This window comes from Leopardus geoffroyi, chromosome E3, assembly GCF_018350155.1.
Source record: "Leopardus geoffroyi isolate Oge1 chromosome E3, O.geoffroyi_Oge1_pat1.0, whole genome shotgun sequence".
Taxonomy (NCBI): domain Eukaryota; kingdom Metazoa; phylum Chordata; class Mammalia; order Carnivora; family Felidae; genus Leopardus; species Leopardus geoffroyi.
In genome coordinates this window covers 29,328,820-29,351,369 of record NC_059340.1, presented here as the reverse complement: position 1 = coordinate 29,351,369, position 22,550 = coordinate 29,328,820, and the positions used below count along the sequence as shown (strand labels likewise).

The following is a 22,550-nucleotide window of genomic DNA, read 5'->3' as shown; positions in this document are numbered from 1 at the left end:
TCTGGGGGAGAGAGAAGCTGTGGAGATCAGGGAGCTGTTTTTGCTTGTGGAGAGAGGACAGAGACGGGGGAGAGTTTGGGAAAAGACCCCCCCCCCCCCCCCAGCCAACAGCAGCTGGAGAGAAAATGGAAAAGCGGAAACAGCCTCAGGGACTGAACTAAAAGGGAGAAAGGAGAAAGGAGAGGGTTGAAATTCTATTAAGACTCTACAAACAGGGGAGGGCAGAGTCTGAAACTCCGCAGCTCGTTACCTGGAGGGGCTCTGGTGAGAAGGGAGGATCCCCAGGTGCGGAGTGAAGTCCAGTTATCCTCAGGCCACACGGGGAGAGGCGGTTCCCCTGCTGGGAGGACATCTGGTCGAGGCTGTGTGGCCACCCGGGCCCAGCAGACCCCGGAGAACAACCACATTCGCTGGTGGTGGAACAAGGTCGTTAAGGGCAAAGCCTGGGGCCAGATGCGTGTTGTGATTTTCCATGATCCCTGAAACGCCGCTGCTACGCCATCGCGTGAACTTTCTCTGGGGCGGGCTGGAGCCCGGCCGCGGTCTCTGGGCTTGGCAGCAGCAGCAGTCCCGCGAACGTTCCTGGGTGAGGCCGCCACCGGCCATTGCTCGGGGAGACCGTCCCGCAGAGGATCCGAGCGGGTCGAGCCGCAGTCCCTCCAAAGGGAGGGGTCGGGAAACACAGCCCACAGCCGCGACGGAGATAAAACTCAGGAGGGGGGTGGCGCCTGGCAACCTGACGGCTTGGTCACGGACGACGTGAAAGCGGGCAGGGGGAGGGGGGGGTAATGGAAGCCCGAGGCAAAGGACGGGCGTGCAATTGCTGGTCAGGAAGAGGACAGATTTCTATACTAGAGACTGGGTAGATGGATGACGCCATTTTTAACTCTCCCGCGCATGCGCATACACACCTGCAAGCCCCACAACAATCCCCTCCAGTAAGCAGAGCAGCGCCATCTAGTGGAGAACGAAGTCATTACACTAAGCCCCGCCCTACTGGGCCAACCTTGCTCTTCAGGAACACAAGTCTCTCCGCCTGCCTAGTTTACGTACTGTAAAGCCCTTCATAGTTTGACTTCTAGGGGAAAACCAGGTAATTTCAATCATATTTCAGTCTGTTCACTGGTCCATTTATTCAGTTTTCTTTTTTTTTCTCTTTCGTTTCTTTTCTTGAATATGAAAGAGAAAAACATTATTTTTATTTTCAGTTTTGTTAAGAATATTTTTCTTTAATTTTTTTACTATATTTTTTACCTTGTTGTAAATTTTCGAATTCTATTTTACTTCCATCATTTCATTTTATTGTATTCATTTTTTCAAATTCTCAAACATTTTCCTCCCCCCCCCCTTTTTTCTCTAATTTATCAAGCTCCTTTCAACAACCAGACCAAAACACAACTAGGATCTAGCATCATTTATTTCATTTGTGTGTGTGTGTGTGTGTGTGTGTGTGTGTGTGTGTGTTGTCTTTAATTATTTAATTTCGATTTTTTTTACCTTATTAATTCCTTCTCTTCCTTAAAAATGATGAAACAAAGGAATTCACCCCAAAAGAAAGAGCAGGAAAAATGACAGCAGGGACTTAACACAAATATAAGCAAGATGTCTGAACCAGAATTTAGAATCGTGATAATAAGAATACTAGCTGCAGTTGAAAATAGATTAGAATCCCTCTCTGTGGCGATAAAGGAGGTAAAACCTAGTCAGGATGAAATAAAAAATGTTGTACCTGAGCTGCAATCTTGAATGGATGCCGTGGCGGCAAGGATGGATGAGGCAGAGCAGTGAATCAGCAATATAGAGGACAAACTTATGGAGAATAATGAAGCAGAAAAAAAAAAAATAGGGAGACTAAGTCAAAAGAGCACAATTTAAGAATTAGAGAAATCAGTGACTCATTAAAAAGGAACAACATCAGAATCATAGGGGTCCCAGAAGACGAAGAGAGAGAAAAATGGGTAGAAATGTTATGTGAGCAAATCTTAGCAGAAAAACTTCCTAACCTGGGAAAGACACAGACATCAAAATCCAGGAAGCACAGAGGATTCAACAAAAACCAACCATCAACAAGGCATATCATAGTCAAATTCACAAAATACTCAGGCAAGGAAAGAATCATGAAAGCAGCAAGGGAAAAAAAATCCTTAACCTACAAGGGAAAACAGATCAGGTTTGCAGCAGACCTAGCCACAGAAACTTGGCAGGTCAGGAAGGAGTGGCAGGTTGTATTCAACGTGCTGAATTGGAAAAATATGCAGCCAAGAATTCTCTATCCGCCAAGGCTGTCATTCAAAATAGAGAGATCAAGGGGTGCCTGGGTGGCTCAGTCGGTTAGGCGGCCGACTTCGGCTCGGGTCATGATCTTGCGGTCCGTGAGTTCGAGCCCCGCGTTGGGCTCTGTGCTGACAGCTCGGAGCCTGGAGCCTGTTTCGGATTCTGTGTCTCCCTATCTCTGACCCTCCCCCGTTCATGCTCTGTCTCTCTCTGTCTCAAAAATAAACGTTAAAAAAAAAATAGAGAGATCAAAAGTTTCCCAGCTTAACAAAAATTAAAGGAGTTCATGACCACTAAACCAGCCCTGCAAGAAATTTTAAGGGGGACTCTCTGAGGAGAGAAAAGAAAAAAAAAAAAAAAAAAGACCAAAAGTAACAAAGACTAGGAAGGACCAGAGAACACCACCAGAAACTTCAACTCTACAAGAAACATAATGGCAATAAAGTCATATCTTCCAGTAGTCACTCTAAATTTCAATGGACTAAATGCTCCAAACGAAAGACATAGGGTAACAGAACAGATAAGAAAACAAGCTCTATCTATCTATCTATCTATCTGTTTACAAGAGACCCACTTTAGACCTAAAGACACCTTCAGATTGAAAGTAAGGGGATGGAGAACCATCTATCATGCTAATGTTCGACAAAACAAAGCCGGAGTTGCCATACTTATATCAGACTATCTAGACTTTCAAATACAGACTGCAACAAGAGATGAAGAAGGGCATTATATCATAATTAAGGGGGTTATCCACCAAGAAGACCTACAATCATAAACATTTATGCTCCAAATGTGAGAGCACCCAAATATAAATCAATTAATCACAAACATAAAGAAACTCATTGATAATAATAACATAATAGTAGGGGACTTCAATACCCCACCTACAGCAGTAGACAGATCATCTAAACAGAAAATCAACAAGGAAACAATGGCTTTGAATGACACACTAGACCAGATGGACTTAACAGATATATTCAGAACATTTCATTCTACAGCAGCAGAATATACATTCTTCTCCAGTGCACATGGAACGTTCTCCAGAATAGATCACATACTGGGACACAAATCAGCCCTCAACAAATACAAAAAGATCAAGATCATACCGTGCATATTTTAGACCCCAACGCTATGAAACTTAAAATCAATCACAAGAAAAAAATTGGAAAGATAACAAATACTTGGAGACTGAAGAACATCCTACTACAGAATGAATGGGCTAACCAAGAAGTTAAAGAGGAAATTAAAAAGTATATGGAAGTCAATGAAAATGGTAACACCACAACCCAAAACCTCTGGGACGCAGCAAAGGCGGTCATAAGAGGAAAGTATATAGCAATCCAGGCCTTCCTAAAGAAGGAAGAAAGGCCTCAGATACACAACCTAACCCTACACCTTAAAGAGCTGGAAAAAGAACAGCAAATAAAACCCAAAACCAGCAGGAGACAGGAAATACTAAAGATTGGAGCAGAAATCAATGCTATCGGAAAAAAAAAAAAAAAAAAAAAAAAAAAAACAGTAGAACAGATCAATGAAAACAGAAGCTGGTTCTTTGAAATAATTAACAAAACTGATAAACCACTAGCCCAGCTTGATCAAAAAGAAAAAGGAAAGGACCCAAATAATAAAATCAAGAATGAAAGAGGAGAGATAATAACCAACACAGCAGAAATACAAACAATAATAGCAGTTTCTTATGAGCAATGATACACCAATAAAATGGGAAATATGGAAGAAATGGACAAATTCCTAGAAACATATAAACTACCAAAACTGAAACAGGAAGAAATAGAATATTTGAACAGACCCATAACTAGTAAAGAAATCGAATTAGTAATCAAAAATCTCCCCAAAAACAAGACTCCGGGGCCAGATGGCTTTCCAGGGGAATTCTACCAAACATTAAAGGAAGAGTTAACACCTATTCTCTTGAAGTTGTTCCAAATAAGAGAAATGGAAGGAAAACTTCCAAACTCTTTCTATGAAGCGAGCATTACCTTGATTCCAAATCCAGACAAAGACCCCACGAAAAAGGAGAACTATAGACCAATTTCCCTGATGAACATGCATGCAAAAATTCTCAACAAGATAATAGCCAGCCAGATCCAACAATACATGAAAAAAATTATTCGCCACGACCAAGTGGGATTTATAACTGGGATGCGGGGCTGGTTCAATTTCTGCAAAACAATCAATGTGATTCATCACATCAATAAAAGAAATGACAAGAACCACATGATCCTCTCAGTGGACGTAGAGAAAGCATTTGACAAAATACAGCATCCTTTGTTGATAAAAACCGTTAAGAAAGTAGGAATAGAAGGACCATACCTTGAGATCATAAAAGCCATATATGAAAGACCCAAAGCTAATATCATCCTCAATGGGGAAAAACTGAGAGCTTTTCCCCTAAGGTCAGGAACAAGACAGGGATGTCCACTCTCACCACTGTTATTCAACATAGTATTGGAAGTTTTAGCCTCAGCAATCAGACAACACAAAGAAATACAAGGCATCCAAACTGGCCAGGAGGAGGTCAAACTTTCACTCGTCACAGATGACATGATACTCCATATGGAAAACTCAAAAGATTCCACCAAAAAAACTGCTAGAACGGATCCATGAATTCAGCAAAGTAGCAGGATATAAAATCAATGCGCAGAAATCGGTTTCATTCCTATACACCAAGAATGGAGCAACAGAAAGAGAAATCAAGGAATCGATGCCATATATAATTGCGCCAAAACCCATAAAATACCTAGGAATAAATCTAACCAAAGACGTGAAAAATCTATACACTGAGAACTATAGAATGCTTATGAAAGAAATTGAAGACACAAAAAAAATGGAAAAAGATTCCATGCTCCTGGATAGGAAGAACAAATATTTTTAGAATGTCGATACAACCCAAAGCTATCTACATATTCAATGCAATCCCTATCAAAATAACACCAGCATTCTTCACAGAGCTAGAACAAACAATCCTAAAATTTGTATGGAACCAGAAAAGACCCCGAATAGCCAAAGCAATCTTGAAAAAGAAAACCATAGCAGGAGGCATCACAATCTCATACTTCAAGCTGTATTCAAAACCTGTAATCCTCAATACAGTATGGTACTGGCACAAAAACAGACACTCAGGTCAATGGAACAGAATAGAAAACCCAGAAATGGACCCACAAATGTATGGCCAACTCATCTTTGACAAAGCAGGAAAGCATATCCAGTGGAATAAAGACAGTCTCTTCAGCAAGTGGTGCTGGGAAAATTGGACAGCCACATGAAGAGAAATAAACTTGGACCGCTTTCTTACACCATACACAAAATAAACTCAAAATGGATGAAAGACCTAATGTGAGATAGGAAGCCATCAAAATCCTCAAGGAGAAAGCAGGCAAAAACCTCTTTGACCTTGGCCGCAGCAACTTCTTATTCAACATGTCTCTGGAGGCAAGGGAAACAAAAGCAAAAATGAAGTATTGGGAACTCATTAAAATAAAAATCTTATGCACAGTGAAGGAAACAATCAGCAAAACTGAAAGGCAACTGACAGAATGGGAGAAGATATTTGCAAACAAGATATCAGATAAAGGATTAGTATCCAAAATCTGTAAAGAACTTATCAAACTCAACATCCAAAAACCAAATAATCCAGTAAGGAAATGGGCAGAAGACATGAATAGACACTTCTCCAAAGAAGACATCCAGATGGTCAACCTACACATGAAAAAATGCTCAACGTCACCTGTCATCAGGGAAATACAAATAGAAACCACAAGGAGATACCACCTGACACCTGTCAGAATGGCTAACATTAACAACTCAGGCAACAACAGATGTTGGGGAGGATGCGGAGAAAGAGGAATCCTTTTGCACTGCTGGTGGGGATGCAAACAGGTGTAGGTACTCTGGAAAACAGTATGGAGTTTCCTCAAAAAATTAAAAAGAGAACTACCCTACGACCCAACAATGGCACTACTAGGTATTTATCCAAGGGACACAGGTATGCTGTTTCGAAGGGATACATGCACCCCAATGTTTATAGCAGCACTATCTACAATAGCAAAAGTATGGAAAGAGCCCAAATGTCCATCAATATGGACAAAGAAGAATGGATAAAGAAGAAGTGGTATATATACATACAATGGAATATTACTCAGCAACGAGAAAATAAAATCTTGCCATTTGCAACTACATGGATGGAACTGGGGGGTATTTTGCTAAGTGAGATTAGTCAGTCAGAGATAGACAAATAACATATGACTTCACTCATCTGAGGACTTTAAGATACAGAACAGATGAACATAAGGGAAGGGAAGCAAAAATAATATAAAAACAGGGAGGGGGACAAAAACGTAAGAGACTCTTCAATATGGAGAACAAACTGAGGGTTACTGGAGGGGTTGTGGGAGGGGGGATGGGCTAAATGGGGAAGGGGCACTAAGGAATCTACTCCTCAAATCATTGTTGCACTATATGCTAACTAACTTGGATATAAACTAAAAAAATAAATTAAATAAAAAATTTTAATATCTATATATGATGGTAATTAAAGCCAACCTGGGGCGCCTTGGAAGCTCAGTCAGTTAAGAGTCTGACTCTTGATTTCAGCCCAGGTCATAATCTCACAGTTCATGGAATTGAGCCCCACATTGGGCATTGGGGTCTGTGTTGACAGCATGGAGCCTGCTTGGGATTCTCTCTCTCTCTCTCTCTCTCTCTCTCTCTCTCTCTCTCTCTGTCTCTCAATATAAGTAAATAAATAAACATTAAAACAATTTAGAGCAGCCCTTATAAATTGATTTGCTGAAATTCCAGATATCCAGTATACACATTATTTACAGTAATATAAGTTAATATCCTAGCACACCTACAAAACTGTAATACATGATGCAAAATTGTACATGCAGTCGATGGCTAAGGTCATGAGTGTGACCATCCTTTCATGCTCTTGGTGGGACTATCAGGCACAATCCCTCTGGAGGGATTTGGAAGTTCCTAATTAAAATGCAAGGGTTGGGGCACCTGGATGGCTCAGTTGTGTAAGCGTCCGACTCTTGATTTCAGCTCAGATCATGATCTCCCAGTCATGCGATCTAGCCCTGCATGGAGCCCCACATTGGAAACTGCTTAAGATTTTCTCTCTCCCTATGTCCCTTCCCCACTTGTGCTCGCCCACTCTCTAAATAAATAAATAAATAAGCAAGTGTTCATGTCACTTGACCCAATGATTGCATTTCTAGGAACTAATTTTTCTAGGAAGTTATGTATTTCTAGGAATTTATCCTAGAAACAACCCAGACGTCTGTGTATAGGGGAATGGTTATATAAGTCACTGTATATTGGTATAATGGAATACTATACAGCCATTAAAAATTACGGGTGCCTGGTAAGGGTCTGACTTTGGCTCAGGTCATGATCTTGTGGTCTGTGAGTTCAAGCCCCACGTTGGGCTCTGTCCTGACAGCTCGGAGCCTGGAGCCCGCTTCGGATTCTGTGTCTCCCTCTCTGCCTGCTCCTCCCCTGCTCATACTCCGTTTCTCTCTCTCAAAAATAAACTTAAAAAAATTTTTTTTAAATGAGATTTGCATGTCCTGACATGGAAAAAAGCCTAAGATATACCATGAAGTTAAAAAGTGTTGCAAGATGTGTTTGTAGAATAACAATGGTGTTACAACTTATAGTACAGGCATAAACATTTTTAAAAATCTGGCGGAATATATACCAAACTGTTGACAATGGGGTTTTTTTCTAAAGGATTGAGGGAGATTTTCTCTATAGTGTGAATTTCTGCAATGCTTAAAATTGTGAAACACAGCCGGTAAAGAAAACACCGAATCTGCAGCGTGAGCTCGCTGGTATAAGGGAACGGAAGCAAGGACGTGAAGACGGGAAGCCATTCTCATCAAGGTGTTATTAACAGCGATCGATCATTTCTGAGTCGTGTGACAATAGGCACGTTTTGTTTTTCTTCTTTTGAGGCACAACTTGTATAAAGAGCCTGTGTGGCCTTTACAAAGGACAACCCCCGCCCCCAAACCCTTTGTTTAAGCCGGGGGGTGCTCAGGGTGTAGAATATTCTGTCGATGTAAACTGCTGTGGTGTGGTGTCCTGTTTCCCCAGGATGGATGACATCCAGCTTTGCAACGATATTATGGACCTGAAACAAGAGCTACAGAACTTGGTCGCCATCCCAGGTAACCGTGTGAGACTCCACCCTCGTTAAGGAGCCGCTCAGAGTCCTCTGGCCGGCCCTGTCGGTGCCCCTTGGGTCTGGAAGACAGAGTTCATCTCTTCTACCGCAGCCCCCATTCTTGCAGTGCAGTCCTCCACATCAGGGGGATCCAGGTTCAAGTACTAATTCTGGCCCGCTCTTTGACCTTGGGAAAGTCACTTTATGTGAGGCTCAGTTTCCCTTCTTCCGGAAATGGGGTAGTAGTAGGTATAGCTCTTAACTCGCTGGGTATAAATCTCATTGTGATACACAGAACATTGCAAGCCACGAGCCTAGCTTCATATCTGCCCAAAGGTTAAGAATCCAGTAAGTATTTTTTTTTTTAATGTTTATTTCTTTGAGAGAGGGGCGGCGGGAGGGGCAGAGAGAGAGGGAGACAGGAGACCCGAAGCAAGCTCCATGCTGACAGCAGAGAGCCCAAATGTGAGGTTTGAACTCATGAACTGTGAGATCATGACCTAAGCCGAAGTCGGATGCTTAGCCGACTGAGCCACCCAGGCACCCCAAAAGTCCGGTAAGTATTAACGATTGTTACTGTTCTGTTTGGGGGCAGGTAGAGTGTGGTATTTTTACAAGCTCTGACTTCGGGGTTCAACCTAGATCTGTCGATTATTAATGACATGACCTTGAGCAAGTGACTGCACTAAAACTCGATTTCGTCACCTGTCAACTGGGACAATCGTGGTATCTACTTTATAGGATCACTGTGAGACAGACTGAGGGAAAAAACATATACGGTGCTAACCACAGCTCCCATCCTATAACAAGTGCTTAATAAATTATTCCCGTTGTTATTGTCCGTAACTCAACACATTCCTACCCGTCCTTGTAACATATTTATATATTAATTCATTTTAAAATGACAGTAATAAACCTATTACCTTATAACCTAAGTACCGTTTTATGAGCCACGATTGTCGTTTCTAAATCCACAAATATTTAATAGGAAAAGTGGTATTTTTTAAAAAATTTACCAAATCTCTTTTACAACTTGTTTAATATGCTATCATATCTGCTTTGATATGTATTGAGTTGGAAAGTGTCTTTTTGCTTCAGAATATGGAATGAGTCCTGATTCACACACACACACACACACACACACACACACACACACACACCTACCAATTCCTTCAGGTCATGGTTGATTTGGCTCCGTTTCCCAAGAGAGCCTTCCCTGCCCATCCAGGCTGGGTTATGCGCAGGTGTGAAGGTCTGGCAGGTGCACAGGAAAAGTGTATGGGAGGCAGCTACACAACTCTGGCCCAGGAACCTTGCGTTGGCCTTGGGGAGGAGCCGCCCAGGCCGGATAAGCACCCCATGGGCTTCTACTTGAGTACGTTTGCCCTTCTATCCGTCTGGTAAGTATGTCTCAGCCGCTGTGCTGCCGCAGGCTGCCAGCTAGCACTGCACATGCGCTGAGGAAGAGAACAGGATCCCCTACTCTGGTCACTCAGACAGGACCTGGCACACAGCGGGTACCAGTAAGTGGCAGCTACGATTGAGTAGGAAGCCCGTCAGAATGCGTTGTAGAAGAGGACACCGTTCCAAATGCTTTCTCGTTTGGAACATGTGGCGCTGGGCCATTCTTTGCTGGGGCCGGGGGGGGCGGGGAACGCTGTCCTGTGCACTGTAGCATGTTTAGCAGTGGCCTCTGCCCACTAGATGCCAGTAGCATCTCCCCTGCAGTCGTGACAGTGAAAAATGTCTGCCAGATATACCCCCGGCAGGGAGGTGCGAAATTGCCACCCGTCTGAGAACCACTAGAGTCCCGTGGTCTGGGTTTGAATCCAGGCTGACCAGACGGGTGAACTTGATGTAGCACCTTCGTTTCTCTGGGCCTTAAATACACTCCTGGTCTGCTGGTGGTGGGTACAGCGGGAGCCCGTCGTCCTTCCGGCACCATTCCTCTAAGGAGCACTCACAGGTGCCAGGCCGTGTGGGGTGACAGCAAGTGGGTGTGGGGTTTCTCTTCTAGGTGATTAAATTGTTCTTTCACCAAAAATATGTATTTATTTATTTATTTATTTATTTTGAGAGAGAATGCAAGTGGAGGAGGGGCAGAGAGAGAGAGGGGGAGAGAGGGAATCCCAAGCAGGCTCCGTGCTGTCAGCGCAGAGCCCAACGCGGATCCCATGACCCCGGGATCATGACCTGAGCCGAAATCAAGAGTCAGACGCTTAACCGACTGAGCCACCCAGGCGCCTCGATTAAACTGTTTTAAAATCGGCTGTGGTGATGGCTGCGTATCTTGATGGGTGAATTGTGATGGTATATGTGAGTTATATCCCAATAAAACTGTACCACAGGAAGTCAAATTTCAAACAGAAAACAGCAAAAGAAGGGAGAAAAAAACGGCAATGGCCCGACACTGCTCATCTACTAGAGACTCGATTCAGTTGGTGTGGGGTTCTGGCATTGGTCATTTTTTAAAACGTCATGTGATTATGAGGAGCAGCCAGGGTGGAGAGCCACAGGGCCGGGTCCGCTGTTGCGCTTTATATCCCGCGGAGAAAACCCACCCAAGCTTAGGGAACCACAAAATGGGCAGTTACTGGAAGGATCAGGGAGGCTCCTGGAGCCCAAGGCCATCGCATTAGCTTCCTGTGGCCGCCCTAACAAATTCCCACGAACTTAGTGGCATAAATCAACATGGATTTATTCTCTCTCAGTTTTGGAGGACGCAAGTCCACAAGCAAAGCATCGGCTGGGCCGTGCTTTTTCTGAAGGTTCTAGAAGAGAATCCTTCCTTGCATCTTCCGGCTCCTGGTGGCTGCCTGCAGTCTTTGGTGCTCCTCGGCTTGCAGCTGACTCGCTCCTGTCTCTGCTTTTGTCATCCCATGGCTTCTTCCCTGTACATCTGTGTGTCCTCTCCCCTCCTCACAAGGACATCAATCATCGGATTTAGGGCTCACCCTAATAAGTATGACCTCATCTCAACTAATGACACCTGCAAGGATTCTATTTCTTTTGTAAAATATTTTTTTTTTCAACGTTTTTATTTATTTTGGGGACAGAGAGAGACAGAGCATGAACGGGGGAGGGGCAGAGAGAGAGGGAGACACAGAATCGGAAACAGGCTCCAGGCTCTGAGCCATCAGCCCAGAGCCCGACGCGGGGCTCGAACTCACGGACCGCGAGATCGTGACCTGGCTGAAGTCGGACGCTTAACCGACTGCGCCACCCAGGCGCCCCTGTAAAATATTTCTTTAAATATTTTATTTATTTGGGGGAGATCACAAGTAGGGAAGGGGCAGAGAGAGCGAGAGAGAGAGAGAGAGACAGAGGATCCCAAATAGGCTCTGCACTGACAAGCTGACAGTAGTGAGCCTGACACGTGGCTCAAACTCATGAACCGTGAGCTCATGATCTGAGCTGAAGTCAGACACTCAACTGACTGAGCCGCCCAGGTGCCCCAAAGATCCTATTTCCAAACAGGGTGGACATGGCATTTTGGTGGGTGGGAATCCATTCAACCCAATACCAGCATGAAGCTCCACCCATCCTCACAAGGGTCTGGAACCAGAAACAGGAAAGCTGTTAGAATGTTCCCTCCCTCCCTGTCTCTGTCTGTCTCATTCTCTCTCTCTCCTTCCATGTTGGACACAGTCTCCATTTTCTCCCTCTAGCAGATGAGCTGAGCAAGGCCACTCCTGTCTCCTTCCCATGATCGTCCAACACAAAAGTCCAACCCTCAGGACCTCTGTGTCCTAATTTTCAGCCTCCCAGGAGAACTCTGATGGGTCGAACGTGGGTTGCCTTCTTCGTTGAGGGAAGAAAGATTTCCGAGCCCACCATTGGCTCAGCAGAACACGTGGGGGCCACTGAGGCAAAAGAGATATGAGTGTGTGAGCATGGGACCAACCAGAGCCACTCCAGGCCACAGAGGCTCCAGTCGGGGCTGTGGCAGCCTCTGGAACACAGGTGGAAATGGGTGGGAGCAAGGTCTTTGTTTCACATAGTCCCTGGGGTTGCTAACTAACCAGGACTGAGACTAGGATAAGGAGGACAGCTGGAGCACAAAAATTCAGTAATCAGGGCAAATAATATATTAATGCAATATTTAAAACACCGAAATACACTCACACACACATACACACACAATCCATGATGAACAAAATACCAAAAGTTTTTTTTTAAGGTTTATTTATTTTGAGAGAGAGAGAAGAGGCAGGGGAGGGGCAGAGAGGGCAAGAAAGAATCCTAAGCCGACTGTGCGATGCTGGGCTTGATCCGGGAGACCACGCCCTGAGCCAAAATCAGGAGTCTGATGCTTAGCTGACTGAGCCACCCAGGCGCCCCCTAAAATACCAAAAGTTTAAATAAAGACAAGATTAGTGCTGATAGTAGGCAGAGTCCAAGGACGTTCAAACCTACAGCGCAGGGGGAGTCCCACAATGAAGAGCACATTTCACCTGAAATGCCATCAAGTGTCCAGCTGAGAAACACAGGTTGACGAGGTCACAGGACCAGTTGGCAACGGAGCCCAGGTCGTTAACGCTGGTCCCACTGATTCCCCAGGAAATCGAGTCTTTGGGCAGAAGTTCACACGTTAAAGTTTTCTTTCTTCTCCTGATTTCCTCCTCACCTCTTCCCTGAATCCTTGTTGAGTCTTTCTGTGTATTCCCTGGACCAGAGCCAGGTTTCTAGCTGGATTAAGCTGGTGGGGGGGGGGGGGGGGGGGAAGACAATGCTCCCGGCAACACATCAATAAAGGTATTAAGGAAAGAGATCACTGAATGGCCAAGAAATTCACACTTCTCCAGCCAGAGTCGCATCATTCACCAGCTCCCCATGGTGGGTGCAGGTGATTGGTTGGGGAGACCTCCAGGGCCCTCCCTGCCTTGAGGGCCTCTCTAGGACAAGCCAAGATGTCTCATGTCTGCCATCACTGCTACCTCAGAACTGGGGATGCGTAGACCTGGCTGGAGAGGCCGTGGCACTTTCCCCTCGGACATAAACATAGCGTCTCCTTCGTAGGGTTGCTAGAAAGGATTAAAGCAGTGGTTCTCAAGCAGGGTGACTTTGCCCCCTAGAGGCATTTTGAGTGTCACATCCGGGGTGGGCTACTCCCGGCATCTAGTGGGTGGAGGCCAAGGACGCTGCTAAACACCCTCCAGTGCACAGGACGGCCCTTGCAACAAAGGATGCTCCAGTCTCAAATATCAGTAGTGCCCAGGCTGGGAAACAGATTAAACGAACGTGACAAACTCATGGGAATACGAACATAATAGCTGCAACTTACGAAGCGCTTATCATTTGCACACTTATGCCGTGAGACTTGCTTTCCCTTCTTTAAATCGGTATTTATTTCTTTTGTACCTGATTCAATTCATATTAAAGAAGTGGGCATTTAGTCATTAAAACAAAGTGAGGATGTAAAATAACAGCTTATAATAAGAGTAGCCGGCTGTTCATGAGCCTTTGCTACAAACCAGGCAGCCAGCCTATTTTACTTGGTTTAATTCTCTTAAAAACTTGCAGCAACTTCAGGATTATCTGTGTTGAGAGACTAGCTGCTCAGAGAGGTTGAGGAACATGCCCAGAGTCCCACAGCTAGGAAGAGGGGGAGCTAGGGCGTCAAGCCAGGATCGTCTGAGTCTCCAATGGGTGCTCACAGTCATGTTGTGGGGGACAGGCCAGGGAGAGCAGTTAGGAGGGCACACGTGGTCCAGGAAGAGATGGCCTGGGCTAAGGAGGTTGCTGGAGGGGATGACAAGGGAGTCAGAGAGTCATGTGGGTAAGCACATGGAGATGTTAGGGATCAGGTGTGTGGTGCCAGAAAGCACAGGGTGAACCTGGCAGGCTGGCAGTTCCCATTGGCAAGTAGGTGGGTGACGTTGGCAAGCCAAAGATCGTATCACCAAGTTGAGTGGTGGTGCCTGCAGGCAGGTGGGTGGTGCCCGCAGGCAGGTGGGTGGTGCCCGGAGGCAGGTGGGTGGTGCCTGCAGGCAGGTGGGTGGTGCCCAGAGGCAGGTGGGTGGTGCCCAGAGGCAGGTGGGTGGTGCCTGCAGGCAGGTGGGTGGTGCCCAGAGGCAGGTGGGTGGTGCCCAGAGGCAGGTGGGTGGTGCCCGGAGGCAGGTGGGTGGTGCCCAGAGACAGGGTGGTGCCTGCAGGCAGGTGGGTGGTGCCCGGAGGCAGGTGGGTGGTGCCCGGAGGCAGGTGGGTGGTGCCTGCAGGCAGGTGGGTGGTGCCCAGAGGCAGGTGGGTGGTGCCCAGAGACAGGTGGGTGGTGCCCGCAGGCAGGTGGGTGGTGCCCACAAACAGGTGGGTGGTGCCCGGAGGCAGGTGGGTGGTGCCCGCAGGCAGGTGGGTGGTGCCCACAAACAGGTGGGTGGTGCCCGGAGGCAGGTGGGTGGTGCCCGCAGGCAGGTGGGTGGTGCCCGCAAGCAGGTGGGTGGTGTCCGGAGGCAGGTGGGTGGTGCCCGCAGGCAGGTGGGTGGTGCCCGCAGGCAGGTGGGTGGTGCCCGCAGGCAGGTGGGTGGTGCCTGTAGATCGGCTGCCCCCTCCTTTTTATCTTCTGAAGGGATCTGCGCTACCCTTCTACTTTTCTCGGTCATCCTCTCCAGCCCTGGGGTCTTTGGATTTCTCTTTGGCCTTCTAGCCCTGGGTATCTGGGATAGGGCTAATGCCATTAGCGTGGATGATTTCCATCTGCAGACTGGGTTGCCCTGGCTGTAGAGCGGTTCCCTCCCGCACCCCAGCCAGAGCCCTCCGACCCCTTTGCCCTGTGCAGGACCCGACTCGTTGCACCGTTACCCTTGACTGAGTGCTCACCACGGGCCTGGCTCTCTGCTAAGCCATTTACTTAACACCACTGCATTTAAGCCCCTCCGTGTGTTTTTACAGGAGAGGAAACTGAGGCTTGAGGAGGTCCCCTTGCTTCTTCAAGTTCCCTCAGCGAGTGACCTGGTTGGTCACTAACCCTGGCCCCTGGACTCACGTGCTTTCAGCAGAGACACTCGACTGTTTTCTTTGCCGGTGTTTTCTCCTTCCCAGAAAAAGAAAAGACCAAGCTGCAGAAGCAGAGAGAGGATGAACTAATCCAGAAGATCCACAAGCTGGTGCAGAAGAGAGACTTTCTGGTGGATGATGCGGAGGTCGAGCGGCTGAGGTGAGTGTGGGCTCCTGTCCCCGCGCACCAGGCTGCTGGAACGCAGGCCTCGGCTTCCTCCTAAGCCCACCTTCTGCTGCAGGGTCTCCCAGTCTGGCTTGACAGGTGTGGCCTCAGCAAATGCTCCCAAACACTGGATCCAAATGAACCGCCAGCCTTGTGGCCTGAGGACCTGTTTCATGTTCAAAGGAAACTGGAATCCAGCTCCAAAAAAGTCTTGCAAAGGCCTTTGGGTCTTAAGTCAGTGTTATTCGAGGAGGTGACTGGGCAAGAATTACGTCACATAACACACGGCAGAGCTTCCTACACATTCTCTTCACTGACCTTTCTCCCAAGGCAAACTTTTCATCAAGGCACCTTCCGGAAACTTCCATCGGGTTTCTGCAGAAACCCTGCCCCCTGTACTGACTTGCTTCCTTCCCTGCCCTCTCCACTTCCCAGCTTCATTCTTTATCCTCCCCTTGGTGGCTCCAGTGCCCCCTTCCTAGCCCTCAGTCTCCTATTTGCAGATGCACCTGCCACTTTTTCTGGAAATCTGTGGGCGCTGGAGCCCTGGTGCACCTGCAGTCCCCTGACAAGGCCCGCGTAGAAAAGATGTGAATGCTGATTCTCGAATATTTTTGTCCTGGAGCAGGGCCTTTGGAGGCCTCTGCAAGGAGAGAGGCTCACAGGGCCTCCTTCAACCCAGAAGGCAACTTCTTTATTGTCTGTGTCCTCCTGGGTCCTCCGAGGCCTGGAATGCACCTTGCCTGGCTCAGCCAAGCTGAGGAATGCTGCCTTCGTTCCTGGTGACCCTCGGCAGAGTTCAGGTGACTTGCTTTCTGACTCTGGCCATGAACTTCATGGGAGCACAGATGTCTAGGGTGACTCAAAGGTACAGGGTCAGGAGGGGGTGTTCCTCAGCTCGCAGAACCCTCAGCAGAGGCTGAGTCTTATAATGTCCTTGCTTCTGTGCCGGGATCTCACCTTGGCCCCAGGGAGACAGTTACTCCATTGTTGATAGTGTCTGTGCTTCTGAGCAAGTTCATGAAACACAACATGCACACGCCATATATGCGTAACACACAACATATGCACACCCGCCACACAGAACCCAGGGCAACATATGTGCCCCAGCCACACCCAACACACAGCGTACCCACACCCGCCACGAAGCCTGACACGTGGTCTCACACACTTGACCTCTTGCCTCATTCCCTTGGTCCCTTAATGCTTTCCTTGCTTACTTTACTTTTCTCTTGTCTTTACACACCTATGTCCACAGGGAGCAAGAAGAAGACAAGGAAATGGCGGATTTCCTGAGAATCAAGTTAAAACCTCTAGATAAAGTAACCAAATCTCCAGCCAGTGAGTGCACATGTTATTCCTCGTCCTCCCCCCATCCAAGAGAAAAGGAGATTTAAAAGAGGCCCGGGAGCCAGAGGGGGAACAACAAAATGCTATCTAGAGAGCAACCTTGGGTGCAGGATGGCAGTGGGCAGGGCCAGCTTCATGGGCAAGGCTGCTGTCAGGTTGCTCAGGCCCCGATGCCTGGAAGGGGGCGCTGTGCTCGCTTTCATGTTCTGCTGTTGCTCTCTTGAGATTCCTAATAGTTTGGGAATAAGGGGCCCCGCATTGTCACTTTGCACGAACTGTGCAGCTGGTCATGGTAGCAGCTGTCCCCTTACCAATCACAGGCTTCATGGATTTCTTTTCTTTTTTTTTTAATGTCTTTTTATTTTTATTTTATTTTATTTTTTACATTTTATTTATTTTTGAGAGACAGCATGCAAGTGGGGGAGGGGCAGAGAGAGAGGCAGACACAGAATCCGAAGCAGGCTCCAGGCTCTGAGCTGTCAGCACAGAGCCCGACGCGAGGTTCAAACTCACAAACCGCAAGATCATGACCTGAGCCGAAGTCGGACACCCAACCAACTGAGCCACCCAGGCGCCCCTGACGTTTATTAATATTTTTAAGAGATACGGTCTGAGCGGGGGAGAGGCAGAGAGAGGGAGACACAGAATCCTAAGTGGGCTCCAGCTCTGAGCTGTCAGCACAGAGCCCGACGCGGGGCTCGAACCCGTGAGCTGTGAGATCATGACGTGAGCTGAAGTCCGACACTTACCCGACTGAGCCACCCAGGCTCCCCCGGCTTGGTGGGTTTCTTAGAAGGAGTTGTGTGGCCACTGAGGCCAAAAGGTGGGGGCTGAGGCTCAGGGAACTCTGGCCTCTGTTGACACTCAGAGCAAAAAGGATTCCGTGTGAGATCAGTGTGGGAAGTGCTACCTATCTGACCCTCTGGTGCCAGTGTCCATTAGCATATAAAAGTGGTAACAGGTCCTGCTGTCAATGACCCGTTATAAGAAACAGATGCCCTATTCAAACTGGCCCTAGCAAAAAGGGGGCTTCAGGGGCTGGATGCTATTAGAATGCCCTCGCTTTCCTGCCTTTTCTTATCTCTGCCCCTCTCTGCATTTTCTCCTATTACACAGGCTTCTTCATGGGGCCCGAATTCCAGAACCAGAACTTAGCAGCAGCAAAGCAATACCATCTGTTCTTTCTCCTCATACCCAAACACATCAGTCTCAGAGGAATATTCTGATTGGCCCTTCTTGGATCGTGATCCTACCTCCTAGGCCATCACTGGTATCAGGCTGGGATGCTGTGATTGGCCCGCTCTGCATTGCATGCCCAGTCTTGTAGCCACAGGGACATGTACTGTTATCAGAGGTGAAGGGACTGGAAATCTTGCTAGGAAGACAAAACCCAAAGGCCGCCACCATCTACTATGGCCACAAACTCAGTTTTTCCTGACCAGCTATTAACATCCCATGAAATATGGTTGTGGACTGCGAGGGAATAAAGAAAGAAGAAGGTCCATTCTGCAGGCCCTTAATATCCCAAGGCACATAGTCCCTACCAAAATCCAGCATCCTCAGGGGACTGTCTCTTCCGTGAAAGGCAAATTAGAAAAACTCCACCTAACCGTGTGGAGAAGGAGCAAGGAAACTTGCCTTCTATACATGGTGCTGGATAGCAAAAAATCTGGCAAGAAATCAAAACGCCAAGCCTTCACCCCATGCAAGGGGCCAAATGTCCAAATTTACACTATTCGTCTAGTGCTGGGATCCAAAGTTGAAAATTTGAAACTAATATAAAGCCAGTGAAGGGGCACTTGGGTGGCTCAGTCAGTTAAGCATCTGACTTTGGCTCAGGTCATGATCTCGCAGTTTGTGAGTTTGAGCCCTGCATTGGTCTCTGAGCTGGTGTCTGGAGCCTGCTTGGGATTCTCCCTCTCCCTCTCTGACTGCCCCTCCCTGACTTGTGTTCTTCCTCTCAAAATAAATAAACTTAAAAAAAGAAAAACAACAACAGTGAAACCTCTAATCCCAACAAAGCAAATGCAATACTGTTCAGTAGGGACCCTTCTGTATCCCATAATATGTAACCCATAGATAAAACAACCTCCATGAAGATGAGCTCTCAATAAAAATTTAAAACCCATGAATGAACCACGGTGAGTGGAGTCACCAAGAGAATGTCTGTCCTCCCAAGAACCAGAAATAACAAACTATCTAAAAGAGACAATAAAGTACGTATATTTAAAATAATGAGAGGGGCGCCTGGGTGGCGCAGTCGGTTAAGCGTCCGACTTCAGCCAGGTCACGATCTCGCGGTCCGTGAGTTCGAGCCCCGCGTCGGGCTCTGGGCTGATGGCTCAGAGCCTGGAGCCTGTTTCCGATTCTGTGTCTCCCTCTCTCTCTGCCCCTTCCCCGTTCATGCTCTGTCTCTCTCTGTCCCAAAAATGAATAAACGTTGAAAATAAAATAAAATAAAATAAAATAAAATAAAATAAAATAAAATAAAATAATGAGAGATAAGAGAAGGGATAAAACCCAAAATGAAATAGCAGGATTGCATGAAAAAAGAATAGGTAGATTTACAAAAACTCAGCTTTCTAAACAAAACCATCTAGGGTCATGGAAGTAAAAACCCAATGGGTTAAACACAGCTGAAGGGAGAATTCGTAAACTGGAAGACAAAACTGAGGAAATTACCCAGCATGTAACACAAAGGCACAAAGAGATGGAAAGATAGAATAATAAGGTCCAACTTATTTCTAATAGGCATTCCAGAAGGGGTGATAACGGACAAGAGGTAGAGGTATCTGAAAAGATGACATATGAGCATTTTCCAAAATTGAAAGACAGGAGCCCTCAGATTGAAACAACTTGGACAAAAGTTCCCATGTATCCGTTCACCAAATACTTTGAATGACAGACCCTGTGCTAGACCTGGCAGAGAACCGAATAGGATAAGAGCTAAAGTCTGTGGTTGGAAGCTGAGGACTGAACACCACTGGGCCCACAGGGAGGTGGGAACAGTCACTGGAACCATATAAAACACATGCCAGCTCTCCACAACACCTGATCTGTGGAGCTGGAGCAATGTCTGGCCAGGAGTTGGGATGGGACAGGGGATGCAGATGGTCAGGGCTCTCTTCATCTCACCTCTCCCTCTCTCCCTCTTTCCCTCTCTCCCTCCATGCCCCTACCCTGCTGCAGGCTCCCGAGCAGAGAAGAAAGCAGAACCCCCACCTAGCAAGCCCACAGTGGCCAAGACTGGGCTGGCACTCATCAAGGATTGCTGTGGGGCCACCCAGTGCAATATCATGTAGCCCCCAGTGTGGGGTGCCCCCGGGGCCGCGGGGACCCCGCCTCCCACCCTCTTGTCTTCATAGCCCCCATTTCACTGGGGCCCAAGAGCTCTCCAAGGTGGAAGGGGTTGAAGGCAAGCCTGTGACTGCCGCCAGGGGCCGTGGGCGTGGCGGGCGGGCCCGGCCGCCCTGTACAGAGTGTAGCAATAGGGAGTCCCTCACCGTCGCATGGCCCTCCCCAGAGCATGCCAAACCCAGGACTCTGTCTCACTGTTTATCCAACCACCAGGAAAGGCCCTCCCTTGAAAAAGTATATCTCCACTTCTATCTATCTATCTATATCTAACCCACTGTGCGAATGAACTGGGAGAGGGGCATGATCCCCAGGTGTGTATAGTCGTGACTTTTCAACAATCTAGCACCATGTTGGACACATCCCCCATCCACCCTCCTAGCTCTGCTGTCAGGCCTGCCCCACATGGGCACAGCTCCCATCCCCCGTCTGTCCTCTCCCAGGGGCTGTGCTCTGGAGGGCTCCACATAGTCCAGATGTCTTGGAGACAAGAGGGTCCATCCATAAAGATTGAGCTTGCGTGTGGTGTTGTGGTTACGTCTCCTGCTTCCTCCCTTCCTGTGTCTGGGCACGGTTCACATCGGGAGTGTGTTCACCGGCTCTTGGCTCTTCCTTCCCTTGCGATGTCTGCCCCAGATGTGTGGAGCACAGTGGGGATGAGGGCCCAGGCTGGAGCACAGCCAGTGCTCGAAAGAGGTAGCAGAGGGCCAGAGGCTCCGACACCAGGCAAGGGCAGATGAGGAGGGGACCCAGAGCAGATGCTGACCCAGGCTCTCTCCGCCCACCGGGACCACTGGAGGGACTGCCAGCAGGACGCCACTCACCAGCCTAACACACAGACCTCTGGAAACAGCAGCGGCAGGCGGGAGAGGTGGCCTGACCCAACTGTGTCCCATCATTCGGTGGTGTGTTTTAACCAGCCTAATAATTCCACCTGTGTAACTTGATGTACATTTGCTACAGCCAGCTCGGCACAGCCCGTGTGACCTCTCTGTACGTGTGTGTATGTGTCGTGACCGGCCTAAAGTAGTTAGCCTAACTCAAGATGTGCTGATGTGCAATCATCCATCGGAGAAAATAAAAATGGAAACCACGTACACAGCATTTTTAAAGTTTTTACTTTTCTTCTTGATTGTGGAAGTAACCCAAGGACACAGTAAACCATTTTAAAAGTAGAGAAAGGATAAGGACGTTGTTTTCTGTTTTTATCTCCCACAAATTTTCCAACTAGAGACCACGCTGACATTTGGGAGATTTCCTTCCAGGTTTTTTTTTTTTTTTTTATGCTTTTTTGTTTTGTCTTGTTCCCATGATTGGCATCATATTGTACCATTTATAACCAGTTTTCCTTTCTCATTTAGCATTATTATCACTATCGTTTTCCCACGGCATTAAAAGCTGTTTGTAACATTAAACGCTCTTCATAAATATTCACAATGGCTGCTTAGTAATCCATCTTGTGGCTATGACTTTATCTAACCATTTCCTTCCTGTTGGACATTTAGGCTACTTCTACTTTTTAAGTCTTATCAAGATGTCACAGAGCGCCTGGGTGGCTCAGTTGGCGGAGCGTCCAACTCTTGATTTCGGCTCAAGTCATGACCCCAGGGTCGTGGGATCAAGCCCTGCCCAGGGCTATGCACTGAGCATGAAGTCTGCTTGAGATTCTCTCTCCCTTTTTCTCTCTCTCTCTCTCTCTCCTGCTGCCCCTCTCCCTGCCCCCCCACCCCCCGCCCACTCTCTCTCTCTTAAAAAAAAAATGTCACGCTAAACATCCTGGGGGACAGAGAGAGCTTCATCGGAATTTCTGATTTTTCCTTAAGATAAAAGTAAAGTTCCTAGATCACCTTTTCCAAAAATATTTGTAAGTCAAAAGTTAATCTGAATGTCTCTCAAGTCACAGCAGCTTTGCGATTGATACAAAGTCTCTCTGACGGAGGACCCTGTAGCCTTGGGTTTCGCGGCCCAGTGGGCAACATACCCTCAGCACCTCCCGCCATCTCAGATGTGTTTCTGCCTCAGGCCACTCCCTTTTGCCACCACGCTGGCCTCAGGGGACCCGGCGTCCTCCTTCACTGCCTTAGACCAAGCATGAAGCCGGACGGTATGAGCTTCCCAGGGCTCCCATAACATGGTGACCTCAACCAGGGTGGCTTAAAACAACACACATGGACCCTGTCACAGTTCTGGAGGCCAGAGGTCTGAAACCAAGGTGTGGGC

At 47.4% G+C, this 22,550-nt stretch overlaps 1 protein-coding gene and 1 long non-coding RNA gene across 2 annotated transcripts in view; one reads left to right on the top strand and one right to left on the bottom strand.

Annotated features, from left to right (window-relative positions):
- Window positions 1–761, bottom strand: part of LOC123589562 — a 76,613-nt gene extending 75,852 nt beyond the window's left edge. Inside the window, exon 1 of the long non-coding RNA XR_006708392.1 lies at window positions 251–761. This is a non-coding gene — a long non-coding RNA (uncharacterized LOC123589562). The remainder of the gene's footprint in view (window positions 1–250) is intronic.
- Window positions 1–21,764, top strand: part of BMERB1 (bMERB domain containing 1) — a 121,596-nt gene extending 99,832 nt beyond the window's left edge. Inside the window, exons 3-6 of the mRNA XM_045461835.1 lie at window positions 8,398–8,471; window positions 15,506–15,620; window positions 16,885–16,967; window positions 20,166–21,764. Coding sequence (XP_045317791.1) covers window positions 8,398–8,471; window positions 15,506–15,620; window positions 16,885–16,967; window positions 20,166–20,278 — 385 coding nt within the window. The 3' untranslated portion in view covers window positions 20,279–21,764. The remainder of the gene's footprint in view (window positions 1–8,397; window positions 8,472–15,505; window positions 15,621–16,884; window positions 16,968–20,165) is intronic.
- Window positions 21,765–22,550: the final 786 nt, after the last annotated feature.